Source organism: Gymnoscopelus braueri (assembly GCF_963280865.1).
Source record: "Gymnoscopelus braueri genome assembly, chromosome: 19".
Taxonomy (NCBI): domain Eukaryota; kingdom Metazoa; phylum Chordata; class Actinopteri; order Myctophiformes; family Myctophidae; genus Gymnoscopelus; species Gymnoscopelus braueri.
The window spans coordinates 33303890-33329085 of record NC_137621.1 but is presented as its reverse complement, the minus strand read 5'-3'; the positions used below and the strand labels follow the sequence as shown (position 1 = coordinate 33329085).

The 25196-nt window shown below is 40.9% G+C and overlaps 1 protein-coding gene across 4 annotated transcripts in view; it reads right to left on the bottom strand.

Moving 5' to 3' along the window:
* smoc1 (SPARC related modular calcium binding 1) overlaps positions 1 to 25196 on the bottom strand; it is a 60416-nt gene that overhangs the window by 17815 nt on the left and 17405 nt on the right. For 2 of the 4 annotated variants that reach the window (XM_080413323.1, XM_080413324.1), the window contains exons 2-10: positions 23322 to 23487; positions 22902 to 22985; positions 17527 to 17639; positions 17193 to 17292; positions 14163 to 14210; positions 10254 to 10343; positions 9011 to 9091; positions 2458 to 2650; positions 831 to 913 (exon numbers count right to left, since the gene is read on the bottom strand). In XM_080413323.1, coding sequence (XP_080269449.1) covers positions 831 to 913; positions 2458 to 2650; positions 9011 to 9091; positions 10254 to 10343; positions 14163 to 14210; positions 17193 to 17292; positions 17527 to 17639; positions 22902 to 22985; positions 23322 to 23487 — 958 coding nt within the window. The remainder of the gene's footprint in view (positions 1 to 830; positions 914 to 2457; positions 2651 to 9010; positions 9092 to 10253; positions 10344 to 14162; positions 14211 to 17192; positions 17293 to 17526; positions 17640 to 22901; positions 22986 to 23321; positions 23488 to 25196) is intronic. The other 2 variants (XM_080413325.1, XM_080413326.1) reach the window with 2 other exon arrangements.

Sequence of the window (25196 nt, the reverse complement as noted above, 5' to 3'; positions counted from 1 at the left end):
TTCCATAAAAACATACCACACATCTGCTGCGCAGTCAGAAGCCACGCTTGACTCTGTAAACTCACCAGATGGGGGAATTAAATAAGAGTTACAATGCAACTTTTAAATGATGGGGAAACACAGGGGTAACAAAAAATAAGTGAGCAGTAACAGGGGCAGAGGCGTATGAGAGCTAAGGGTTATGACCTTGGGGTTTGGAGTCGAGTCTCTGATCTTTCCCGGCACAGGGAATCAAACACCACAAAGTGTGGCTTGGTGGCTTCTTAAAGGGCGCATGGATTAACATCAGATACCAAGCTGTGCACTGACACAACACACTGTTCTTGAAATCCAGCACAATCATGTTCACTGAAAGGGCATGCATTTTTTGGAGTAAAATAATTTCCATGAGTACATTAAAGTTGGTCTTGGCTGGTATGTGAAGCATGTCAGAGAACACCTGCGTCAACAGTATTTGCCAATATGGTTTGTTTTGCCCTACTTTGGTGCCAAATGAGTAGGGTTTGCCACAAAGGACAATAAAATGAGTGTGAAACTAGTTCCAGTGAATATACTTTTTGATAATGGCAATTAATTTGTCACTGTTTTTAATTGTATTGGTAAACCCTACAAATCTGGAACCGCATGCAGGTTAAAACAAATGCTGCAAATTATTAGCAAATACTATTACAGCCATCACATCTAGATTTGATGGTAAAATAAGGTCTTGATTGATCCTAAATCTCTTGGCCAGCCTGCTGCCCTTTTGTGGTTGTCTTTGAGGCACAGTAGGATTCCATCCTTGGCCAGGATGTGTGAGTATGTGTGGTTCCAAGTTCTTGGCATCTGACCTGTCAGATCCCTGCCTTGGAAAGGATCCTCTGTGTCTGAGACTCGAGAGCGAGCTGCACTGTCACAGTCTGGGGTCTGGTACCTGTTACAGAGCGAAGAAAGGACAGAGGGGAGAGGCTTGCATGAGAGAGACAAATCACAGAGGACAAAGAGAATGATGGAAAGAATAAAAAAAATGCCCTGGAAAAGTGCGAAGAATCCAAAAGACTTCAAAGAGGTAGCAAGCCAATGCTGGTAAATTTGATCAGTCAAATATGGATACAGCATGCAGTTGAAAAATAAGAATGAAAGATAAAACACTTGGCTGGAACTGGATATTCAAAGCACCAGATATACCACAAACTGTTTTTCTGTTGTCATTCCAGATATAGCTAAAATAATGTGAGGTGCCAAGAGACCCTCAAAAGGCATGCAACCTACACCACATTACAGTGCTATTGCTACAGTAATTATTTCAGTGCAGGAGGATTAAATGGTAAATTGTCTGCATTGGTATAGCACCTTTTTCCCCAGTGCTTTAAAATGTATGCATTCTATCCACACACCAATGGCAGAGGCAGTAATGCAGTGCACCAATGTGCTCATCGGCAGCAGGTAGGGAATCAGTAACTTGCTCAAGGACAGGTTTCCCCGCTTCTCCTCAACATGATGCCAGGTCATGTGTACATGTCTCTACTCTTCGAATAAACTTTACTTTAAAAAACACAACAAACGTGTGTGTATGTATATGTATATATATATATATATATATATATATATATATATATATATATATATATATATATATATATATATATCCACCACCATCCAACGCTATATATATATATATATATATATAGCGTTCCCAGCAGCATTCACAAATTGTATTCAGTTGTATCTGTAGCATGTTCATACAGTATGAATACAACTCATTCATCAATTAAAGGTGTATATCACATCCTGTAAACTGAAAACCCTGCAGTGAGAATAATGATGCCTCGGAGACCAAAAATAGCTAATCTACTGACCCGCAAAAGTTTTCAATCCGTTAGACATCCGATCTCTTTGTATTTTTCTGCAGTAAATCTTCTCAATTGTAATATTCACATTCTAAAAACAAATCATAAAAGTCCTTTAAACAACCTCAGACAACATATCAAAACAGGGACGGAAGGCATCATTAACAGTTTTTGTCCTTTTTGCTATTGCATCATATCCATTATGCTGACATGGTGCCCACAAAAACTCATTCAGATTTTGCCATTCCTCGAAAACAATGTAAACAGTAGCAGTTGTACTGAAAAGAAATGTCATAGCAAGCTGTTGTTGATAGATATTGCTAGGATAGAAATTGCTGTTGGGGTGAAATAAAACTTTTTTTCATGCTGATCGGCCACTGTGGTGAATGGGTTCAGAGTTTCTTTCAAGCCAAAGTTTGCAGTGAAAATCAAATTGAGCAATTGGACAGTTCCATTTCCAGTTACAGGATTCTCTGAGCCAATGAAACAAACAATGTGTCTAATTTTTCACATTCTAACATACTAAAGTGGTGTCCAGGTGCTAAAGTAGTAAATAATAGGTCTATATAGAGAAACAGACAGACAGACAGTTACACAGACAGATAGATATGATGTAATCCTATGGTACCTGGTGGAGGTTCCAGGAATAGGCCGCCCCGTGTCCACCAAAACACACCAGCAGTAGCCCGTCGACTGGTGGCACTGGACTGGCTTGTAGAGCCCTCCGGGCCCACAATCTGGTATGAAGATTGCCTCACGGGGATTCTGCCTTGCTTCGTCCAAAGCACTCTGCCTCTCCTGGTCACAAGAGGGAACCTTCTCTAAAAATCGTGAGAAGCACACTCAATACGGACATATCAATGCAATGTACTGACACACAATGAACACATGCATGACAAATTAAAAAGTTGTTTAAGGGCCGTCTTCGATGGACTCAGAAATATGTTGTGTGGGACGGAGTGAAAGATAGCAAATTAAATGATTGCTTTACAAAACAGAAAAATGCTTTTGAATGGTTGTTGTGTTTCTTCTTCTCTAAACGTTTTCTAGACAATATTCTTCTGTCTGTTACACCAAGCCCCTCACCCCAGACTGGCCTCAGGGACCTTTTCCAGTCCCTCTCCAGGTCGCATTAGTCTTTAAACTGGGTTTTCATCCACCACAATCTCATCCACTATCATTCAACAGCAGGCGCTCAGCACTTGAGAGATGCTCATGTAAAACCTTCCTTTACCTCATTGTATTTACATTCACCTCCATTTGGTTCATCGCTCACTCTCAACGCACCGACAAGGACAAAGCAGAACAATGGCCACATGTGAAAGCGAATCCTGTTGCTGTGGCGATGAAGAGGGCCTTTTACCTCCTTTTTTTTAAAAACCACTTATCCCTTTCTGATTTTCCAGTAACAAAGTACATTTATTTGAGTACTATTAGTACAGTATATGTGGTATATCTGGACACTTGAGTATTTGTATTTTTGGATGACTTTCACTACAAGCTCAAAACACATTATATCACAACGTTGTGAGCTTGTAGATCTGCTATTTTCACTATTATTTATATTTTTTGATTTTCTGGGGGAAAATCTTTGAATTTTGGGGGAAATGTCTAAATTTCAATACAGCATTGATATTAAAAAAAAGAAAATGTACTTTGTAATTTGTACTTTTGAATACTCCCATACTCAAGTACAAATTGACAGAGCAACTTTCACTTGTAGTTGAATAATGTTGGACCAGGAGTATCTACTTTGAGTTCTGTGGTGGAGTATTTTGTCCACCTCTGCTCATTTTACAATCAAGTGTGTTTATAAACCATTACGGTGCAACAACAGAAGAATCCTTTTTTGGTCCCTCACAGCGCAGAGCTAAGTTGTATCACACAGGTACTGTAGTTTGAGCTCAAGGGGTATTCAGGCAAGTATGGTACCTGATATAGCCATTTGGAGGATGGACACACTACACTCTAAAATCCGGACTGTTCATTTAACTCTGAGAGCATACAAATGGCACCAAATCGGGTGCATTTGGTTCATTTAGTTTGGATTGCTTTGATGAGGTGGTCTGAACACCCACTGGGTCCAGCAGAGCCTGTTTAACATGTCTCCATATTACCTCTAATGGGACACGAAGGCAGCTAGTACACTGTAAGTCAACTTCATTTAGAGGATTTACAAAACCCACACCCACAGCAAACGAAATAAATACTGAAAAACCCTGGGGGGGGAAACTGGTGCTTACCACATAGCTGTAAACTGATAAAAGTGGTCATTTACCAAGAAATGTATAGAACTAGCCAAGCCACAGTTGACACATGCTTCTCAGATAGCGGTTTACTGTACATTGTAAAGCCTAAGTCATAATCCGTAGTACTAAAGTGTGCGATCTTGTAGATCAGGTATTTTTGGCAAACTCTTCCCAGTATAAATTAACCCTTAATTAACCCTTTAATCTTTGTCTCTTACTGTAATATCTCTAGCACCACATTGGGCGTTAAACCTACAAATACTGTAAGTTATCATCTCAAGACCCACTGTAAGTGGGACCTAGCCTGGCCTGATGTGTGTCTAGTTGTCTGCATGTATGCATCTACAGTACGAGTGTGTGCATGTGTGTGTGTGTGTGTGTGTGTGTGTGTGTGTGTGTGTGTGTGTGTGTGTGTGTGTGTGTGTGTGTGTGTGTGTGTGTGTGTGTGTGTGTGTGTGTGTGTGTGTGTGTGTGCGTGCGTGCGCGTGTGCGTGTGCGTGTGTGTGTGTGTGTGCGTGCATGTGCATGTGCATGTGCATGCGTGCGTGCGTGTGAGAGAGAGAGGATGTACGCCTGCTTTCTGAGCAAAGTTGCCATCACAAGGCCAAGCGTGTCCCCCTCCGTTCCCCCAGAACTTTTCCACAGAGGGCTCACGCTCAAGTGTTCTTAGAGCTGTGCGGCCGCTCCACTCCTTGCCAAGGTCTCTTCACATCAAAATTATTTAGCACTGTTTATTATACAGAGGGGTATGCTGGCGCCAGGCAGTGCGATTCCCAAAAGAAATTTGTTTTTTATACATTCAAATGGAAAAAGGCTGGACACAGGCTCTGTAAGCCCCCGCAAGTTTCTTGTGTGTACGTGAAACTTAATCTACATGCTTCTCGTCCTGAGCCGCCTCACAAAGATTCATTTCTGCTCTATTTACTGTTTATTGATGGGGGAGGTTTCATTTTTGTTTTCCAATTCACTTGCTCCAATGATAGGGACTGCATTGGAAATGCAGAACATTTGCAGAACATTTTGAAACGGATCAGTTTCAGTCCCTAAAAGAAGTGTACAAGTAAGACCGAGTTGGGGTGGAGTTCGTAAGTGCTTGTGTGTGTGTGTGTGTGTGTGTGTGTGTGTGTGTGTGTGTGTGTGTGTGTGTGTGTGTGTGTGTGTGTGTGTGTGTGTGAGATCTTTAACCAAGAGCTGGACCTACTTCTGTGATTATTAGAGGAATGCAAAATGACAGTCCAACAATCCACAGTGAAATCAGAGAAAGCCCTCTTCCTCTTTCAATATCCCACTCTCTTTCCCTCCTCACGCTTTCAATCCATCCCACTATCTCACTATACCCAAACCTCTCTTCTTCCTTCCCTCTTTCTATCTCTCTCCATTTCTTTGAGACACTAGTCCAGCAATCCTGTGTGCGCACGCACGCGCACGCACGCGCACGCGCGCGCACACACACACACACACACACACAATCTTTCTCTTCTTCGCTACACTCCAATCACTTTCAGCTGTGGTCTAATCACGGCAATACTCTCTGCAGCATTCTGTGCTGTAAAAACTGTGGAAAATCGAGTAATAAGGGAGTTCTATGAAAGCGTGTGCATGCGTGCGCGTGCGTGTGTGTGTCTATGACAGAGAGACGGGGGATTCTAGATAAAAAAGAAAGAGGCAGATGATAAAGAGTAGGTACCCTAAAAATAAAAGGACAACACACAACCAATCTGTAAAAATCCATAGTTGGTTGCACAAATCTTTCACAATGTGTTTGAAAAAAATGTTTTGTATTAGTGTCACAATCACAATACAGTGTTATCTTCACAATATCGATATTGAGGTATTTGGTCAAACATTTTGCTATTAGATTTTGTTCATATCGCCCAGCCCTATTGCTGTGCTTTCATTAGCCCATGAAGAGGGAAGCTGGTGGTTTACGGCTGTTCAAATGTTCTGCTCTCTGTTACAGGTTATAAATGTTCTCTATGACAGAGCATGTATTGTTTATGTTTATTTTTTCTCTTCTCTTTGCAGTACTCGAACAACATTGTGTCAAAACCTGACATGGCTGCCTTGGTTTGAAAAATTGGCTTTGCGGTAGTTTTTTTTGTTCTTGCCCAAGCAAACACACACTTCCACTCAATACATACAAGGAGCCAATGAATGAACGGAGCACTTTATGTGAGAACGCAGGAGGGCTTCTCATGGTGAGCACTCAGCTTTTCCAAGGAAGACAGGCAGAAAGAGACAGTGAAAGAAGGGAAGACATAAGGAGAATGGACATAGGCAGAACATTGATGGGGAGGGATACAGAGAACAAGGATTAGAGTAAGAAAGAAGAGAGAAATCTTGTTAATAATGTTGTACTTCTCCAACTCTTCAAAGTTTTTGAGCTCTCAGGTTTTCCAACCAGAGTGAGAAAAGGGTAGATAAAAAGAGATATTCTTCTCCAAAGTACTCTGACTAATGATGTCTTGTAGTAGCAGCTCACAGTTTTAATTTAATTCACCCCTATAACTATATCTAATGACTAGTGCCACTTAATTTAACAACCTCACTGCAACATGTTCCCAAAACACAAATAGACCTACAAACAAAAATACAGCTTTGTACAAATGCATATTCACCCACACACACTCACTCGCCCAACTACCCACACACACACACACACACGCGCGCGCGAACACACAGACACACACACGCACACTCTCCTCTCTAAGCCTCTCAAGTGTTGACAAATCCCCTCTGTCGGCCATGTCCTCCGTCCCTCGCAGGACGTCGAATGCTAATCAGAAACAGGAAGCCGGTGTTTCCATAGCAGTTTCAAAGCGCTGTCACAGTGAATATCTGTCCATTAAATACAGTCCTTCCTCACTCCCCCCGCCCCCAACTTCAAATTCCCCTGTTGGAACACCATCACTCAAAGTTAACCACTTCCCTGTCTTGCCTCCCTGATATCCTCCTTATGCTACAACCAAACTCCTTTCACACTCCTGTGCACAGAAGTGTAGCGTGGATGCCGGACAGAGAGCAGATCGAATAAACATCAATCACTGTAATGAATAAAATGGTACCTGCAACTACTGTAGAAGTGATTTGGAGCCCATGTTTAGGTGAGATGGTATTTAGCACTACTTACACGTATACATGCTCACTTCATGCAAGCATGCGAGTACTCACAAATACATGCCTGCATGCATCTATAGACACACGCATGCATGAATGGATGTATGTCTTGTGTACATCCATACTCAAATATTCACCAACAGGTACTGTGCGTACACCAATGCTGAGTTTCACACTTAGTCGCATGGATCCACACGCACGCACGCACGCACGCACGCACGCACGCACGCACGCACGCACGCACGCACGCACGCACGCACGCACGCACGCACGCACACACACACACACACACACACACACACACACACACACACACACACACACACACACACACACACACACACACACACACACACACACACACACACACACACACACACACAATTTATCCATTTGTAATTCCAAGAGTGGACTGTACAAATGGTTAAATTTGTACAGTCTCTGAGTTAACTTAACACTGAGGATTTTACTGTGCGCCCGTACACACACATACGCAGACCCACAAACCCCCCACCAACCTCACTCTGTGACTGGGTGCAGGGAGCGTGAAAGCAGCCCAGTGGACTGGGCATGCCTAGAGGGCAGTGAACATGGAGACAGAGAAAGCTAAACAAATTACACCAAAGGAAAGAAACTAGAGAAACCTAATCCCAGCAGCGCGGAGCATGGCCTGGATTTTCCTTGAAAATGTTTTACATTTCATCCCAGAACCTGGTGGAAAACACGAAAAGGCTTTGCAACGAATTAGACTGGAGCCATATTGACGTTTTCAAAGTATACAACTTATTTAGTTATCACAAGAGGCTTTTCCCCCCTCAATAATGTCGTCAAAACAGTGGTGTAGTAGCAGCTGCCTGTTGAGGGGTGCAACATTAATTATTGGTGGAATCTGGATTTACAGTAGAAAACTCTGGCTTCATCATAGTACTTATGTTAACATTGTACATCATATCGTTGTATTTGTTTAGTTTTATTATTGTGAAAATAAACTAAAATAGAATAATTATTCATGGGAGCTTGTGGTGTAGTGGTATATTAGATCATGTACGGACAGTGTACTGGGGCGAGACTGGTTTGCTAAAAGCATTTTGTCTATAACATTAGCATATTTTAGAGTCTATGTAAGAGGCGAAAGAGGTGAATACACACCGGTAACTGTTACAGGAAATGTAAGTAATTCCCAGGAACCAATATGCTCAATATTTCATAATCACACATTAAATTTCCAAAGATTCAAGAGGAAGATCAGGAAAGAGTGTGGTCAGTATAACAACACTGTTGTGTAAAAAACCTGTTACTTTTCAGGAAATGGAAACCTGTGTTCCAGTGGATCCAATGTAGTTATTATTTAGAAAAAACATTTTCAAAAGTAGATAAAATGGCAGATCTACAAGCCACGCATTTCACAACTTTTACGCGACACTCTTACACAACAATGTAGGCCATTCACTTATGAAAAAACGGTGTATGGTGTATGGATACAGTATATGTATTTGGTGTACAGTATATGTTTTTGGTGTACAGTATATATTTGGTGTACAGTAGTGTACAGTATGTATTTGGTGTACAGTGGTTTATGGATACAGTATATGTATTTGGTGTAAGTGGTGTACAGTATATGTATTTGGTGTAGAGTATATATTTGGTGTACAGTGGTGTACAGTATGTATTTGGTGTACAGTGATTTATGGATACAGTATATGTATTTGTGTACAGTCGTGCATGGATACAGTATATGTATTTGGTGTACAGTGATGTACAGTATATGTATTTGTGTACAGTGGTGTATGGGTGCAGTAAATGGGTTTCCCTCACCTGGCCTCCTGGAGTTGGAGCTGTTCTGCTTGTTCTCTTTATAAACCAACTGTTTGATCCACAGTGTGGGAGCAGTGATCTCTGCAAGTACAGAAGGACAAATCAAAGATTTTCACTAAGATTACCCATATTTATTATTCATCTAAATGTAGACACTGCGTTGTCAGCTTGCCCGGCGTTGCCAGGGTTATTGCACTGATCAGTGCTGGTCAGCATAATCAGGTGTGAGTGAAATTGTCCCTCGGTCTCCCTCCCCTTCATTGAGTCTTGTTTTAAAATAATACTTGTTGCATGGACAAAATAAGAGGTATACAAAATTATTGGTGTTGATTGTTATTCTCGCGCCATGTTCTAAATGATATACATGGAAAGCTTACTTTAATAATGATTCCATCTATGCATGATAAATGCATAGATGGACTACAGAACAATAGCGATACAAGTATACATGTATGCGGAAAACAGATTCATAGATTAATGCATTAATGAACCTGAACTTGATTAATTGGTAACACTTGCTCATAAGGTACCCGTAATTAATGCTTAATTTATGATTACCTAATACATTATTTAAGCGTTAATTCATCATGAATTCATCATGAATTCCTTGTAGTTCATGTATTAAGTAACTTTGCTTAACTAATGATTAACTAATGATGTTAATTAATGATGCATTTCAATGATGAAATAATGCTTAATTACTGCTTAATTAACACTTCAATAATGTATTAAGTAATCATAAATTAAGCGTTAATTACAGGTACCTTATGAGCAAGTATTACCATTATTTCAATACATAGGACCACAATGGATTTTTTTGTTTGTTTTTTGTTATCCTTTCAGCATTATTGTATAACTGTACCTTTGTACTTTTTGCAAACTGTTAATAAAGTATTCAATCAATTCAATCAATCAAAACCCAAGGACAGAAGCATGAATGATTTGAGAGTGAGAGAAGGAAGACACTAGACTGCAAGTTGCAAAGACCACAGGCTGCATCTGATGAGATGAGATAACTGTTGTTTTACCCGCTTAAAACCCAACATACTTTGTTGACCGGGGTCCCCCAGGGGTCTGTAGTATGCCATCTCCATCCCTCTACCCCAAATATCTTCGCAGAAAAAAAGCCGATCTCCCAATGGGGCGTGTTGACCGGCTACTTTCGCCGAATGTTTGCCTATTATAACATGCCCAGAATATAGGGACGCTAGTGATCATGTGGTTAAGAATGGAGAGAACCTACCTTCACCTTCAGGGAGGACGTGGGTCTCCATGGTGGGCGTGGGCTTGGAGCCATCATCTGGGTTCAGGGTGAGAAAGAAACGGAAGGAGACTACCATTATTGAGGTTAATACAATCTACTCTCCAGAACTGTTGAATGGTTGGGATTTGCACATGGCCCGGCCAAGAGAGCAGAGTAATGAGAGAGAGAGAGAGAGAGAGAGAGAGAGAGAGAGAGAGAGAGAGAGAGAATAAAGAGTGAGACTAGAGATAAAGTCAGACTAAATAAGAGACTGAATCACAGAATCATGGAGACAGACCTCCCACATACACGTCCACTGTATATCTCACTTGCACACAGGAAATTAACTCCTTTCATAGGCATTCGTTCTCACACCAGCACGATAAGGCTATCACACATACGATACATCCACCATGCATCCCTACACACACGTGCGTATGCTCAGAAGCAGTGCACACATACACAGACACAAGAATGAGGAGACCCCCCCCAATCAAGAATCTCTCTTGACTGTAGCCCGCATGAGCGCTGCAGGTGTACACCCGCTCTCATGTAGCTTTCTATGGGGGTACAGTTGACAAAGGAAACAACAAAAAACGTACAAAAGAAAGGCTCCCCCACTACTAAAGAACAGGTGAAGATTAATCTCAATTGTTTGTTGGATAAATACAGTACACCAGCAGTGTTCAAGAGCTAAGATTTTGCCGGTTCTTCCTCCTATGTGTTTTTCAGTTCAGTCTGTATTCGTGGACATACAGATGTTTCTCCCCACATTAAAGCACGCCCCATAATATTGTTCTAGCTTTGGGAAAGCATTATTCGTGTTCACATTCGCTAAACTAAAGCTCATTAAATTGTAACAAATGATTCCCTATGAATTCTGTATTAGGGTGGACTAGGGTGCCAGTAGATAAGGAAAGGGGAAGCGAAATATTTCAAAGCAGATCTGGTTCAAATTAGCATTTGAAGTGACTCCAACTATGTCTCTAGAATAGATTAATCTCACCTGGCACAAATAGAGGTTCAATTAGATTATCCCAAATGTCAAACAACTGCCCATTTTTCTGCTGAAAGAAGTTTAAAGGATTTCAAGTCATAATTAATTCAGGTCTAGTGAATAGGTCATCTTCCAGTCTTGTGCTGGGCTAAAGGTCTCAAAGAAACACACACATCCATAGTAATTTTGCAGGTGTTGGGTAGCAAAAAATAATTAAGGAAAAATAGAAAATACCTGCCGACTGCTTTTGTGTTCCCCAGAAGGATTTATTTTTTATTGGATTATATCTTGCTGGGAGCGCAATGTTTTCACCAAGTCTGGTCTTCATCGGGTAAATGTGAACACACCTGTATTTACAGACCACACATGCCATTGTCTTATACTGTAATTAGACAACTGGTCATAGACGAAGTAGTTTAAATTTATGCCGATCTGTTCACCGTCTTAGGTCAAACCTTCCACTTAATCTCAAAATCTATTGGGCAGATTGCCATGAAACTTTTAAAGTCATGCTCCCTGGATGATGAGCCCCAACTATTTGCGTAACCCCATGACCTTTCCTTTAGGCCAAAATGTCAGCTTTGCACTAAGGATATCTCATAATGTAGTGAGGTTCACGATGAAGCCTACTGAATTTTGGTGACCCTATAGCCTTTCCTCTGATACCATCCTTCTTGAGCCAACATTTCCATTTGGGTGTAATGAGCAGCACGGACTCTAGGTACTGCAATTAAGGTCTTCAGACGTCTTGCTACTACACTACAACATGATGTTTGATTGCCCGCCCAGCTTCTTTTTGTTTTTTTGTGGTTAATAAATAAGATTTTCATAATGACTTTTGTTTGTTTAAAAACATGATATTTTTGAATAACGCTGATTGTATGTACGTCCAGTACACAATCCACGTGATTACGTGATCACCTTTACCTGACGAAGACCAGACTTGAGCAAAACGTGTGCACAGTAAGAAATTATCCAATAAAATAAATAAATCATACTCAGGAACACAAAAACAGTGTGTGGGTACTTTCCCTTTTTCAGTGAATTGAGCTGCCTTAAATACTTACCTGTGTGTATCCAGTCTTGTAGTCACCGGAACATTCCAACCAAATGCGAACGACTGAGGAGTCTTGTGATGGCAGCAGCTTTAATAACTAAACCCCATCACATTTCCACAGCTATATTCCATAGTTAAGTATCACTTCCCGTGACTTGAATGTACACATATGTATGTAGAATTCATTCTGTTTACTAGAACTGTTTAGTAACTCAATTAAATGCTTCTGTTACACTTTGCATTATCCAATGTGATTACACTAACTGTTACAGTAAAAACGTAGTGTTTTTTATGTGTTGTAAACATCTGTATTGAAATGTCTGATGTCATAAATAGCACTTATCAGCTGCTGCTGAAAGTAGATTAAAACAATAATTATTTGTCAAGTACACAGTAAAATCCTCAATGTTCATTTGTAATTTAGAGAGTGTACAAATGTAACCAAATGGGTCCATTTGGCTACAAAGGGGGAAAGACCAGTCCAGCGCACACATGCATCTGCTACCCCCCCCCCTCCCCTCCCCTCCCAACACACACAACACACACACCACTCAAGCACATTAAGGCTCCACCGGTATACACCACCCTAGGGGCTAGGAAAAGACAAGGGGTGGTTTACAGTAGTAAACCTTATGTCCTTTGGAGGTGTAAAGAATGTATCTATATCTAGTTTGGGGTTTCAGGGGGGAAAGTGTGTGTGTGTGTGTGTGTGGGGGGGGGGGTAGTCTGGTCAAGAGGATAGCTTGCTCCACTGCCAGAGGTGAGGAATCTCTGGAGCACGAAACACAGCACTTTTTTTTTACCTGCAACTTTCCCCAAGATTGATTTAGCTGCCAAAGCTATTTTGAAGGCAACCGTTATATATGATTATAAATATATATATATAATCAACTTTATTTGTATAGCAGCTTTGATACATAGAATGTTGCTATAGGACAAAGACAAAACGCAGTAATGAATGAATATATATTATGTGTGCTTGGCAAGAGACACAGTATGCAGAATGTTCATCCCAGTGTGTTAACTTAAAGCACAATGGCTACAAATGGACCTACTGTAAACTCTAATAAAAAGTCTAATAGTCTGTGTCCAACAAACACTGCCATAAACAGAATAGGCAGGTCATGTACAAATCACCTGCTGTGAAATGGTCAAAGTCTATGAATTTGTAGCCTTACACATTAATAGATTTAGACACATGTTAGGCTAGTTTTACATTTTGAGCACAATTCTTTCTTTCTGTCTTTCTTTAAAAACATTAAAAACAGTGGGGTTTGTATCTTCCAACTTTGCACACATTTGGACTTTGTACACAAATGTAACGAAAGCAGGTCAAAAGAGATGTTGAACTTTACATTATGTAAAACACATACACAAACATGCAAATGCATCTACACATGTACTGTATACTATATACTAGGGCATTCACAAATAGTGATTTTTAGCATTCGAATTATTCGACCTATAAGTATTCGAATATTCGATTAATCGATTTGATTATATATATATATATATTTTTTTTTATGGCATTGATGACTTGACTCAAGGAATGCGAGTTGACGTCACACCAGAGCTCACAGCTGCGTGTCTGCTGTAGAAAAGCCACAAAAAAAAAATCTTTTTTTTTTTATAGAATAATCGAATAGTGGTTTGATAGTCGAATAGTCGGTTTGATAGTCGAATATTCGAATATTCGATTATTCTGTTAATGCCCTACTATATACAGTAAGCACCACACAAGGTCTCCCACACACACACACACACACACACACACACACACACACACACACACACACACACACACACACACACACACACACACACACACACACACTTACAGCAGATCTCAACTCACCTTTTCTACCAGAGCTGGGGGGCCCAGGTGGTTTATCGGTTACTGACCCTTCAGAGAGAAAGCACAACATTTGCATTGGACACTCACTGGACAACAGCAGCAGTCCTCCCTCCAATACAAGCAAAAGGTTTCTCTCCTAAATAGCATTTTATATTTTCAGGAAAAACTCAAAGCATTCAAATAATAGTCACACATTACAAAAAAAATATTTGCAGGTGACTGTCTTAAAGACTGAAATAGTAGAGAGGAAATAAGCTCTCCAGCTTTTTGGTGTTTTATCATTTTTACAGAAATGTATGTTCATGTATGTATTATGTCAATAAAATCTCAATCAATGAATCAAAACGGCTGGATTTCTCATTTTGGAAGAAAGGAAAAACCTTTTTCCCTCATCAACTCAACAGACAGCACAAAATAGTAGACCAATCCACTCCCATACGGTCCCATTATACCACCCAAGGCCCAAGATTTGAACAATATAAAACTAATATTTTAATATTTTAGCACCAAAGATGGCAAAACTGAGAGCTACATGTATCTGTGATTATTGGTTCAGCGGGTGCGCCGCTATGGTCATATTGAGACATACACGTTAACTCTTGTGATTTTGTGCATGCAGGAAGTCAAGTGGCATGCATGGATACTGAGGGAATGAGCCAAAAAGAAATTAAAGACGACTCAAACCCATTACAATATGAGGTGTGAGGGGGGGATTTAGATGAAGGCAATTGGAATTAAATTTACTACCTGTCAATCCACTTGTCCCAGCATGAGTTCCCATAAATTCACGGAAGTTTCCTGCAAATGTATGTGAAATGATTGATTTGGGTCAAAGGGTGTAGAGGGGGGCATCTGAAGTTGTGAGTTAAACGCTGTTTGCAATGAGAGCGCATTGAAGGCAGAGTTATTAGGTGCAGACTGCAGTAACACATACTAAGGCAGTGGCTTCTCAACTCCAGTCCTGTCGTTAACATTAACAAAACAAAAAACAGCAGTAGCCTACTCCGGAATCCCCAGGACCAGAACGAGAGAGCCACTGCTGTAAGCGGTGCTAGATTCTAATCCTCTGGTGTCTGAGTCAGTGTTTGTTTGAGGCTGACAGTGGGGTACATACACCTTTGCAAGAAACAACGGAAATATTGGAGCTTATGCAGGACACAAGGGGAGACTGGTAGACTGCTTTCTTATACTGTGCGTTATTCAGAACAGAAAACTGAACTGCTCTTGGCTATGAATGGACACATTATTTCCATCTTCGGTATGTGAGCGTTAATGATGAGTGAAGAAATGACGCGTGGCCACAGGTTGAATCTGGGATCATACAGGTGACTGGGAGAGAGAGAGAGAGAGAGAGAGAGAGAGAGAGAGAGAGAGAGAGAGAGAGAGAGAGAGAGAGAGAGAGAGAGAGAGAGAGAAAGCAAGGGCAAAGATAGACACCATGGGGATAGAGACTAAGAGAAAGAGGAAGCAAGGAGAAAGAGAGAGAGAGAGAGAGAGAGAGAGAGAGAGAGAGAGAGAGAGAGAGAGAGAGAGAGAGAGAGAGACAGACAGACACGCACACACACAGAGCCAGCCAGAGAGAGCGGCATGCAACCACTCTCTCACTGCTCTCTCCACACCAAATTTGCACCATATGCTCTCGCGGCTCCACAAAGCCACGTTCTGGCAAAGGCCCCTGTGTATTATCTTCACAGAGAAAATGATGGTGATTATCATAAAGTGTTCCCATCCAGGTTGAACAGCGACCAGAGAAGCCTGCTTCTCTCTCCCCTGCTCTGGCCTGCTGAGAGCAGTTAAGCGTAATTTCTACTTACTAGCGTGCCGGTGTCGCGCACCACAAAAAGGCAGATCTACAACGCTCACAACGCGTGGCGGAGTGATGCTTTGCGAGTTTGCAGATCTGCTATTTTCGCTGCGCAACGCGCCACGCAACCAAGTATAAATCAAGCATTAGGTGAGGGTTGTGGGGGGCAGGGGAGGACAGGGGATGGAGGGGTTAAGAGGCCCCTGGATGGATGGCTATTAGCCCTCTCTTCCTGACCTCGCACCTGCTACGCCAGATGACATACACTACACATCTGGCTGTGTGCCCCTCTTTACTAACACTAAACTGTAATCTCAACACCGCAGTGGCTTTGTGGCCTTCCACAGACGGATCACTTTTCCTAAATGTGTGTACAGTAAAATCCTGAGCGTTCATTTAACTCAGAGAGTGTACAAATCCATTTGGCTCCATTTGTACACTCTCTGAGTTAAATGAAGACTCAGGATTTTACTGTGTGCATACTAGCAGACTGAGGCCAGTTCAGATATAGGAAATATCCTGCAATAGTATTACGGGATATAAATGCTGGAAATGGGAACTTATACACTGGCTAAATCAGTACCAAAAAAGTTTTTTTTGGGAGGAACAGTAGTGAAGCTTTCCACTGGTCATTGAGGTAAGAATAGGGGTAGGACCAGATAAGCATAGCTTCATTCCTACTCCTTTTTGAACAACTACTGTTATTGTATACAGGAATTATGATTATTATTATTGTGCATTATTTTGTTTTTAATGTTTTTAATGCATTAGTATTGTGTATTATTTTTGTATTTTATGTTTTTTTTATGTTCGAAATGAACAAACATTCATTCATTCACTCAAGACAGTGATGAGTTGATGCTTCGGTAGCCATGACTACTTGGAAATTAATTATGATGTAAATTGCAAGTATTTTTCTTTGCCGAGGCAGACAGGAAGAACAAATCAATGTAGGACAGGCGCGGGGGATACGCATTCTCAGGATATGATTCTAGATCCTCCAGAGGAGTAGGACCTCAAACTCCTTGTTGTCAACAGGGACAGGTTTGTTTTTTAATAGGCTACATGGACAACTGTATTATAGATCTGCTATTTTTGCCAAATCTTTGCCTATTTTCACAGAATGTTCGCATATTATGACATGCACAGAATTGGGACGCTAGGGTTTATGTGGTTAATGGCTAGAAGTCTCTTCCTCCAGCCTACCAGGTCCTCTGTGCCAGTACCTGAACACACTGGGGTCCTGTTGTGTACAGAGGAACCACTCACTGGTTTGCCATCACTAGTCACGCACCAGCAGTACCCAGTCAAAGTGTGGCACTGAACCTGGGGAGTCAGAAACATACAAATTAGTCATACATAAGATAGGAAATATACAATAACATGTACAATAGCATATTTAGTATGTCATGATAAATAAAGTCAGCTAATAAAAAGTCTGAACAAATGCAGACAGACAATAAGCCAGACAGAGACAGAGACAGAGTGAGTGAGTGAGACAAGGTGAGAGCCAAAGACAGACATAGAAGAGAGGAGATAAATGAAGGCAGTCATACAGACCTGGGCGAACGTCCCGTCTTCATTGCATTCTGGGATGAAGGTGGACGCCTGCGGCCTCTTGGCCTGTTCCAGGGCCTGGCTCCTCTCAACTCGACATTTGGATTGTCCTCCATCTGTAAAAATCACAACGTGAGCCACGACAGCTTTCACATTCCACCTTGTAAAACTATGACCACTGACCAGGTATACTGTATTTTCCTTCTTCTTACAGCATAGATCTGCCGGAGGCTAGCCATCTATAAGAGGATCGGTCTGTGTGTGTGTCTGTGTGTTTGTCCGGAGATTTTTCAAACCGCTGAACCAATCAGCAACAAATATCTTGTATAGAGAGTGTATAGAGAGAGTCAGTATGTCAACTACCATGCATTTCTTTACGTCTTTTCAATATTTCTTAAATATTTAATTTAATTTTAGAACGGAATTCAATGAGGTCAGATCAGGCTGCAATCTTGCACAAATTTTGAGACATATGTCATATATCCAGTACGACACAGATGACTAACCTCATCCAAGATCCTGGTCCAAGATCCACATTGGAGCCACGCCATTCCCATGCGGATCCCGAGATCCATATAATTTGATTTTATATCTCTGATCATTTGTACCTGGTCATTTATATTTGATACATACACTGTATTTGATTAGTGTCGATTATTATTTATTATTACACGGCTTGGTTGAATGCTTGATTCTGATTGGTCAATCGCTGAATTCAGCGGTGTGTTATTTCTGGATAATGACCGATGAGCTCAATAACAGACCGCTGTCTAATCAAAGACACAGAGCACTTGCTCATATCAACCTGCGCTGCTTGATTTTATGCTGTATCCAACATGACAGCCATGTAAACAAACACACAATGTCATTTACAACTAAATGTTGCTCTCAAGAATGTTTTTGAAAACATTTGAAGCGAGAAATAGACGATGCAGTAACAGAAAATGTATTCTATTTGATCAAATACGCTTCCTTGATTTCCGAGGCGACCGTGTCCGCCCAGTGCAACACTTATGGAATACTTTCATTACCGTAAGCAAGGAAATACCTTGCTATCGCCTCTGTGTTTAATCATCCTGTCGGGGGTTATTTATCAACAACGACTGGCAAAGGGTACATTATCCCTTGCTTATTAGTTAGGCACATTATAAGCTACGTTAGTGATTAGTCTGGCCATGCCAAGCTAGAAGCGAATAGCCTTTTTCACCTCAGATATCTCTAGCTTACAGTTTACGGAGACAGTTTATATAATAACCATTTATACATTTAAAGAAATAAAAACGTTTATACATACAATTTCAACTTCCTATCTGTAAAATGTTGAATCATTTTCATTCATCATTTGGAGTCCAGATTATTTGGAGTCCAGACCTATTTTATCCATTTGTAACTCGCGAACAAATGTAAACCAAATGGACCCTTTAGGGTTCATTTGGTTACATGTGTAACCAAATGAACCCGAGTCTAATTAACACTCGGGATTTCACAGCATAAAAGGCTTCAAGACGCTTCATGACTCAGACATCCATAAAACACAAGACCCTCGTTTCCTTCCCTCCCAGTCCCTCCATACATCCAGCTGCAGCCTAAACAGCACTATAGCTCATCACAGCTAGTCAAAAGAGGCATTACTCACATATTTAGAATTTTGGAGGAAAAAAAGGCAACTGAAGTTCCCATACAAATTACACTACACATCCTACAAGTTTCTAGAATGATGAATCATCTTTATTCACCATCTAATTTATTTTCATTTATATTTATTATCGCTGTGCATGTTTTTGTTTTATCACTGCTCAAACTACTCTTGAGTATACTGGAACTAGACTGAAATAATAAACTAGAATTAATCTAAACAATAACTCTGATTAAATCATAATCAAATAAACTAAGCATAATAAAATGTGCTATATCATTAAATTGGACTTGACTTGACCTAAACTGGAACCACATTTCACTTCCACAAAACAAAGTCTCAACAATAGCTCCTGCTCAGTAAAAAACAGTAAACAAGGCCTGAACTTCACCTTTGGGTACATTTTTACACTCTCAGAGTTACATTAACACTAACAATTTTGTGTGGGTCCTATTCAGAGCATCACACCGTAGTGTGCATAATGTACAGTACTCAACACATGCTTCCACACTCTATGCCCAGTACAGGTTAAACATTAACCACCTGCTGACCTGCCTTTCACTGGCTTCACTCAGTGATAGATGGCTTGCCATACAGTATGTAGGTACACTGAGGTACTGTAAGCTATGAGGAACACAGCTTGGTTTGTGCTAGTATATTCTAAGTCCAACGATGGTCATGATTGTATATTGAAAAGTTACCACTACACCTATAGGCACCAAAGCAAGCCTGAAAGTATGAAATTAGTATTGCAGCGTGATTTGTCAACATCTTCAAACCACAGATAAAGCTGAATTTGTGTCACTGCAGCTCTGAGGGGCCAGGCCAAGGACATGAATCTCTACTGTCAATGTGTCCTTCAGCAGGACACCAGATACTCCAGTGGAGAACTGGCAAGCTCCCACAGATGACGTGTATTTTTATGTATGTTTATTATTGCTGTGCATGTTTTTGTTGTATCATTCACTACTCAAGCTACTCTTTGGTATCTGGAACTAATCTTAAATAATAAACTAGAATTAATCTAAACTAAACATAACTCAGATTTAATTTAATTTGCAGATCTACACGTTCAAAAATAGCTGATCTATAAGCTCGAAAATGGCCAATCTACAAGCTTGAATATAGGCGATCTACAAGGTCATAACTTATCGTATCCGCTATGCGTTACAAGCTTGCAGATCTGCTATTTTTGCCGCTCGACACCGCCATACGATGGAGTATAAATCAAGCATGTGTTGCTTGATTTATACAGGGGTTCATGTGTTGTTGCTAATGATGAAAAAATTTGCATGTATGCTCTTCTACATAACCCATCTCTGGGTCAAGGTTAAAAACACAACACACAGTTAGCGGCTCAAAACGGAACGCTCAGTGAAAACACTGGGCGTGGGCGATGATGTCATCAAGCAGAACAGATAGAAGATAAACAAAAAGACTTCCCAGACCTTTAAAACCTGATTTAATTCAGTCTTGTTTTGGGATGCAGGCTCATTAAAATACGCTTGCACTGCTCTCAGATGGGGACCTACCACAAACAACCCCGTACCCATAATGGGTCCTGACCGCTAACCCCGATTTATAGCAACATTGCTGTGAAAAACAACAACTTTACGACCAGTGGCTATAGCATTTTAAAATGTCTTCATTATGTCTTTGCTTATGAACATGTGCTTGTAAGTTGGCTAGGGATAACAAACAGTGTGCTCACATACATAATCCTGTCCAAATGCTTGAAGCAAAAGACAAGAGGAGAAAGTGAGGGTATAATTTTAAATGACTTATCCACTTAGTGACCCTTTCGGATTGTCTACATACAAACATTATAATACGTTTTGGCACCATGGTACTTAACAAGTCATGGTACTTTTTGCTAGTTCATAGAGGATAGTCCCTGGTTAACCAAATAATACTTTTACTAACCATAACCTCTAGATTTGAAAGATAATAGTGGGATAATACCATATTTATTTTAATCTGAGTCAGAGTTGTGACTAGGTTGTTTTTTGGTCAGGTAATTGTCAAATCTATAGTTTTCCTTCATGTTTCTACTATTGTTGCTGGAATCTGTTAGTAATTTAAGTGTCTGATTGTCAAGTGTATTTGTTGCATGCACTTTAATCCAAATCCTATCCACCCTTCCAAAGGCTTTTGCTAGGGCCTTGCCATTGTAAACAAACATTTGTTCTTGACCTGCCTTGTTAAATTAAGCACTATCTTATAATTAAACTGGCCTGTTCCTTCTACAAAGGCAAATAGAGCCTTGCACAGTGTTCCCTTCCTTGGAAGATCTCAGATGTGAAATTAAATCATGTATTACCATATAGAGGGTGAGCAAAAAAGAAAAACTTGCTGTTATTTTTCTAAAAGGGAATGGGAGCCGAAACAAGGCACATCAATGCCATGTTCCAACCTTGACTCTAGACCTATCAATCTCTGCTGTTGTTGAATGGCTGGCATCCACAGACTGAGGAAGTTGTATGATCACAGTCTGTAAAGACTTACACGCCTACCGAGGGGTGGAAAATGAAAGACATCTTCTGTTCAGCTCTGCTAACTCCCACTCCTCTGGTTGGCATTCCTTTTGATTTGGAGTTTTTCTTTTAGAGGAGTTAGTTGTCTACTAAGAGGACTACTTTTCAGGTTTCTTTATAAAGAGTTACGTTTGAAAGCAGAGAGCTGAGAGACTTGTGTAAAGGTTGCACAGGAGAAGAGAATTTAACCACTTAAACCTTGCATCGTTGACCAGTGGTCTATACTTGGTTCCCTCCTTTTTTCGCTCTACAGCTAATCTCTTCACTGAAATTAGCTGATCTTCGAGCTCACAACGTGTTGTGACACATTGTGAGCTTGTAGATCTGCTACTTTCGCTATTGTCAGTACACACCAGGGCACCAGTATGTATGTTGAATGTCTGCTGTAGTGACATAAATAAATAAATTTCCGGTACATTTCCAGTGCCTACGTCATTTTGGCATGAGAGTTGAGGGCAGACACTTGCAAATAAAAAATATGTTTAATAAAGTTGAAACATTTATGTGGAATGGTTATTGTGAAAAATATACCACTGAAAGATTATACCATCAATAACTTTTGTTTAATTAAAAAAGTAATACAGTATAACTTTAATTATCATATTCAATGACAATTAAACTCTGTGTTAAATTAAATGTGTTGTGTCTGTAAGTAACATTCTAAATCTGCATCTGTGGCAGCAGATGATGACAACAAAAGATTGATTCCAACAAAATTAAGGTTAGACATAAGGCCTCTAGTGATATTAAAATAAATGATCACACTTTTAGGAGAAAACTAGTATCCTAACAGTATGCCTTACAATAGTGCAGCTACAATACAACACTATATTTTTCAAGTCACAAAAAAATGCTTCACTCCCACAATACTTTCTCTTCCATTTAAAGTTAGGATGAGGCATGAGAACCCCAGTGAGAATATAGTTACATTTGCGGCAATTCTTTACTAACGAGGGCTGACTAACGAGGGCAATAATCCCCTCTTTTTTTTAGGAGAACCCTATGACAAGTTCCTCCTTTTCAGATCAGCCAAAAAAGAACACACACCAGTCTGGGAGGCACCAGAGGGTCGACAACAAACAGCGCCAAAACTATGAGTCGACTTGACTCACCCTCTTGTGTTCCAAGCCTATTGCCAGGCCATTGTTCAAAATCATTGGGGGGATTTTTGCGGTGGAAGTCAGGACAGGAACAGGACAGGACCTTACCTTTCAGCTCCAAGTCCCGTCCCTCAGAAGAGGAGGTTGGTGCGGGGACAACTGGCGGTTGGTCGATCCTCACCCAGTTTTTACCTAAAAACACAAGACCAGTTAGTGAGCAGACTCAGTCTTGCAGGCATCTTAAATAGTAAACAAATGTGTCACAGGCACATGAGAAACAACTGTGCACGTTTGTATGGCATGTGTGCGTACTGCATACAGTACTTGTTTTCTAAGACTATTTGGGCATGAATTATAATAATGTGCCTGCGTGCCTGGCTGCATGCATGCATGTGTGCGTGCGTGCTGCTGCTGCATGCGTGTTTGTATGTATGTAAGCATGTTTAGATGTACATATCAGATTCTTTGTGCACGTGCAAGCCAGCGTGGTGCATAGATCACACTTGCAGGGATTCGGGCCCCCTTTACCTCGACACCGGCCGCGGTGGGCCAGCGTCAGAGTGCGGTCCTTGCAGCGTGCCCTCTGCAGGTCACAGCCTGTGTCATAGCTCCGCCCATCGGAGCCGCACACCGGCTTCCCCTGTGTCCGCGAGCAGATGATTCCACAGTGGCTCTCCCTGTCTCCGATCAGCCACTGCAGGGATAGACATACACTCAATGTAAGCAAGGACATTGAGTGTGAATAGAGGTGACGTGCAAAACAATGTTGGGATTGTATCAATTAGTGTAAGTATTATATTTCACAAGGTATTATATATATCACAAGGCGCACACACGCACGCACGCACGCACGCACGCACGCACGCACGCACGCACACACAGTCTCCTTCCTGTCTCTCTTAAAGAAATACCGGAAGGTTCTTAAAAATAATAGGCTATATCCAAACCAAGTTTTATATATATGGGCCGGCAGTGGCTCAGCTGCCGTTTTAGAATCAGAGGGTTCCCGATTTGATCCATATCTCCCTCCTGGCAAGTGTCCTTGAGCAAGACACTGAACCCCTAACTGCTTCTGATGAGCAGGTTGGCTCCTTGCATGGTTGCATGGTTTCCTTGAACATACACATTGTAAAGCGCTTTGGTGAAAGGCGCTATATAAATGCAGTCCATTCATTTATTTCACTTTCATCCTTTGTTTCTTTCCTTCCAAAACATTTTTTTGTGCTAGTTTCCAGAGCACACCTTTCAAACAACGTTTTCCCCCATCTGAGTAAACAGTTGCTGAACTGAATTCAGTGGAATCTCATGCTCATATTTGGCTGGAACAATGTACAAATTACACTTTCTTCAATACATCACTGTGCTCTGCGCACACTCTCCAGACACTGCCATCTTCATTTAGTGTAATGTGGTCATGTGCAAGCCTCTACATGGAAGCCCAACATGGACACTAATTTATCTTGTGGATCTTTGGCTGAAGGTAGTCTGAAAGAACCATCATTATGTTTCAAAGCAGCCAAACCACAGTCAATGCAATGGGAATCCTCTTTAACACCCCCCCACCACACACACACACACACACACACACACACACACACAGACACAGACACACACACACACACACACACACACACACACACACACACACACACACACACACACACACACACACACACACACACACACACACACTCTATTAGTGAATCCATTCTACTGTACTGTTGGATGGAGGTCTTCCCCCTGACAGGCATAATGACTCTTGGCTTCCTGTCCATCTGACATATATATCTAAAGTCTAAGGGCTTTCAGAGCAACAGAAACTTGGCCAAAAACATGAAGTAGCAAAAGAAGAAAGAAAAAAAGAAAACTAAATAACAGTAAAACCAAAAAGGGAGAAAAAAGAGAAGGTGTGCAGCAGCAGAATCCTCTGCCATGAATGACAGACCAACAGCTGCACACCTGAGCCAACTGCTGTTGAACACTATTCAACTATTTGAAAAGATACATGGAGCAGTCGATTTGTCCCATCTTGTGTGTGATGGTAGCACTGTTGTATCTGCTAAGACAATGTTTTTGAAATAATCAAACAATGAGTTAATATCTGAACTAATTCCGAAAACATTTTTCATTCTTTATCCTGCAGGCAATTACGTTTACTGGGTTACTTGAGTGTCATCGCTTTTCTTTTGCAGCTTTTTTAATGCCTAGTGTGTTTCATAAGCTTAACCACATACCTAGACTCTAGCATCCCTATTCCGGGGGGCGAACATTCAGAAAATTTAAAATCTACAAGCACAACACGTTGTGAGCTTGAAATTTGGCTATTTTCGCCGAAGAGATTTGGTGTAGATGGAAAAAAGCAGTGGGCCAAGGATAGCCCTGGGGGACCCCGGTCAACAAAGT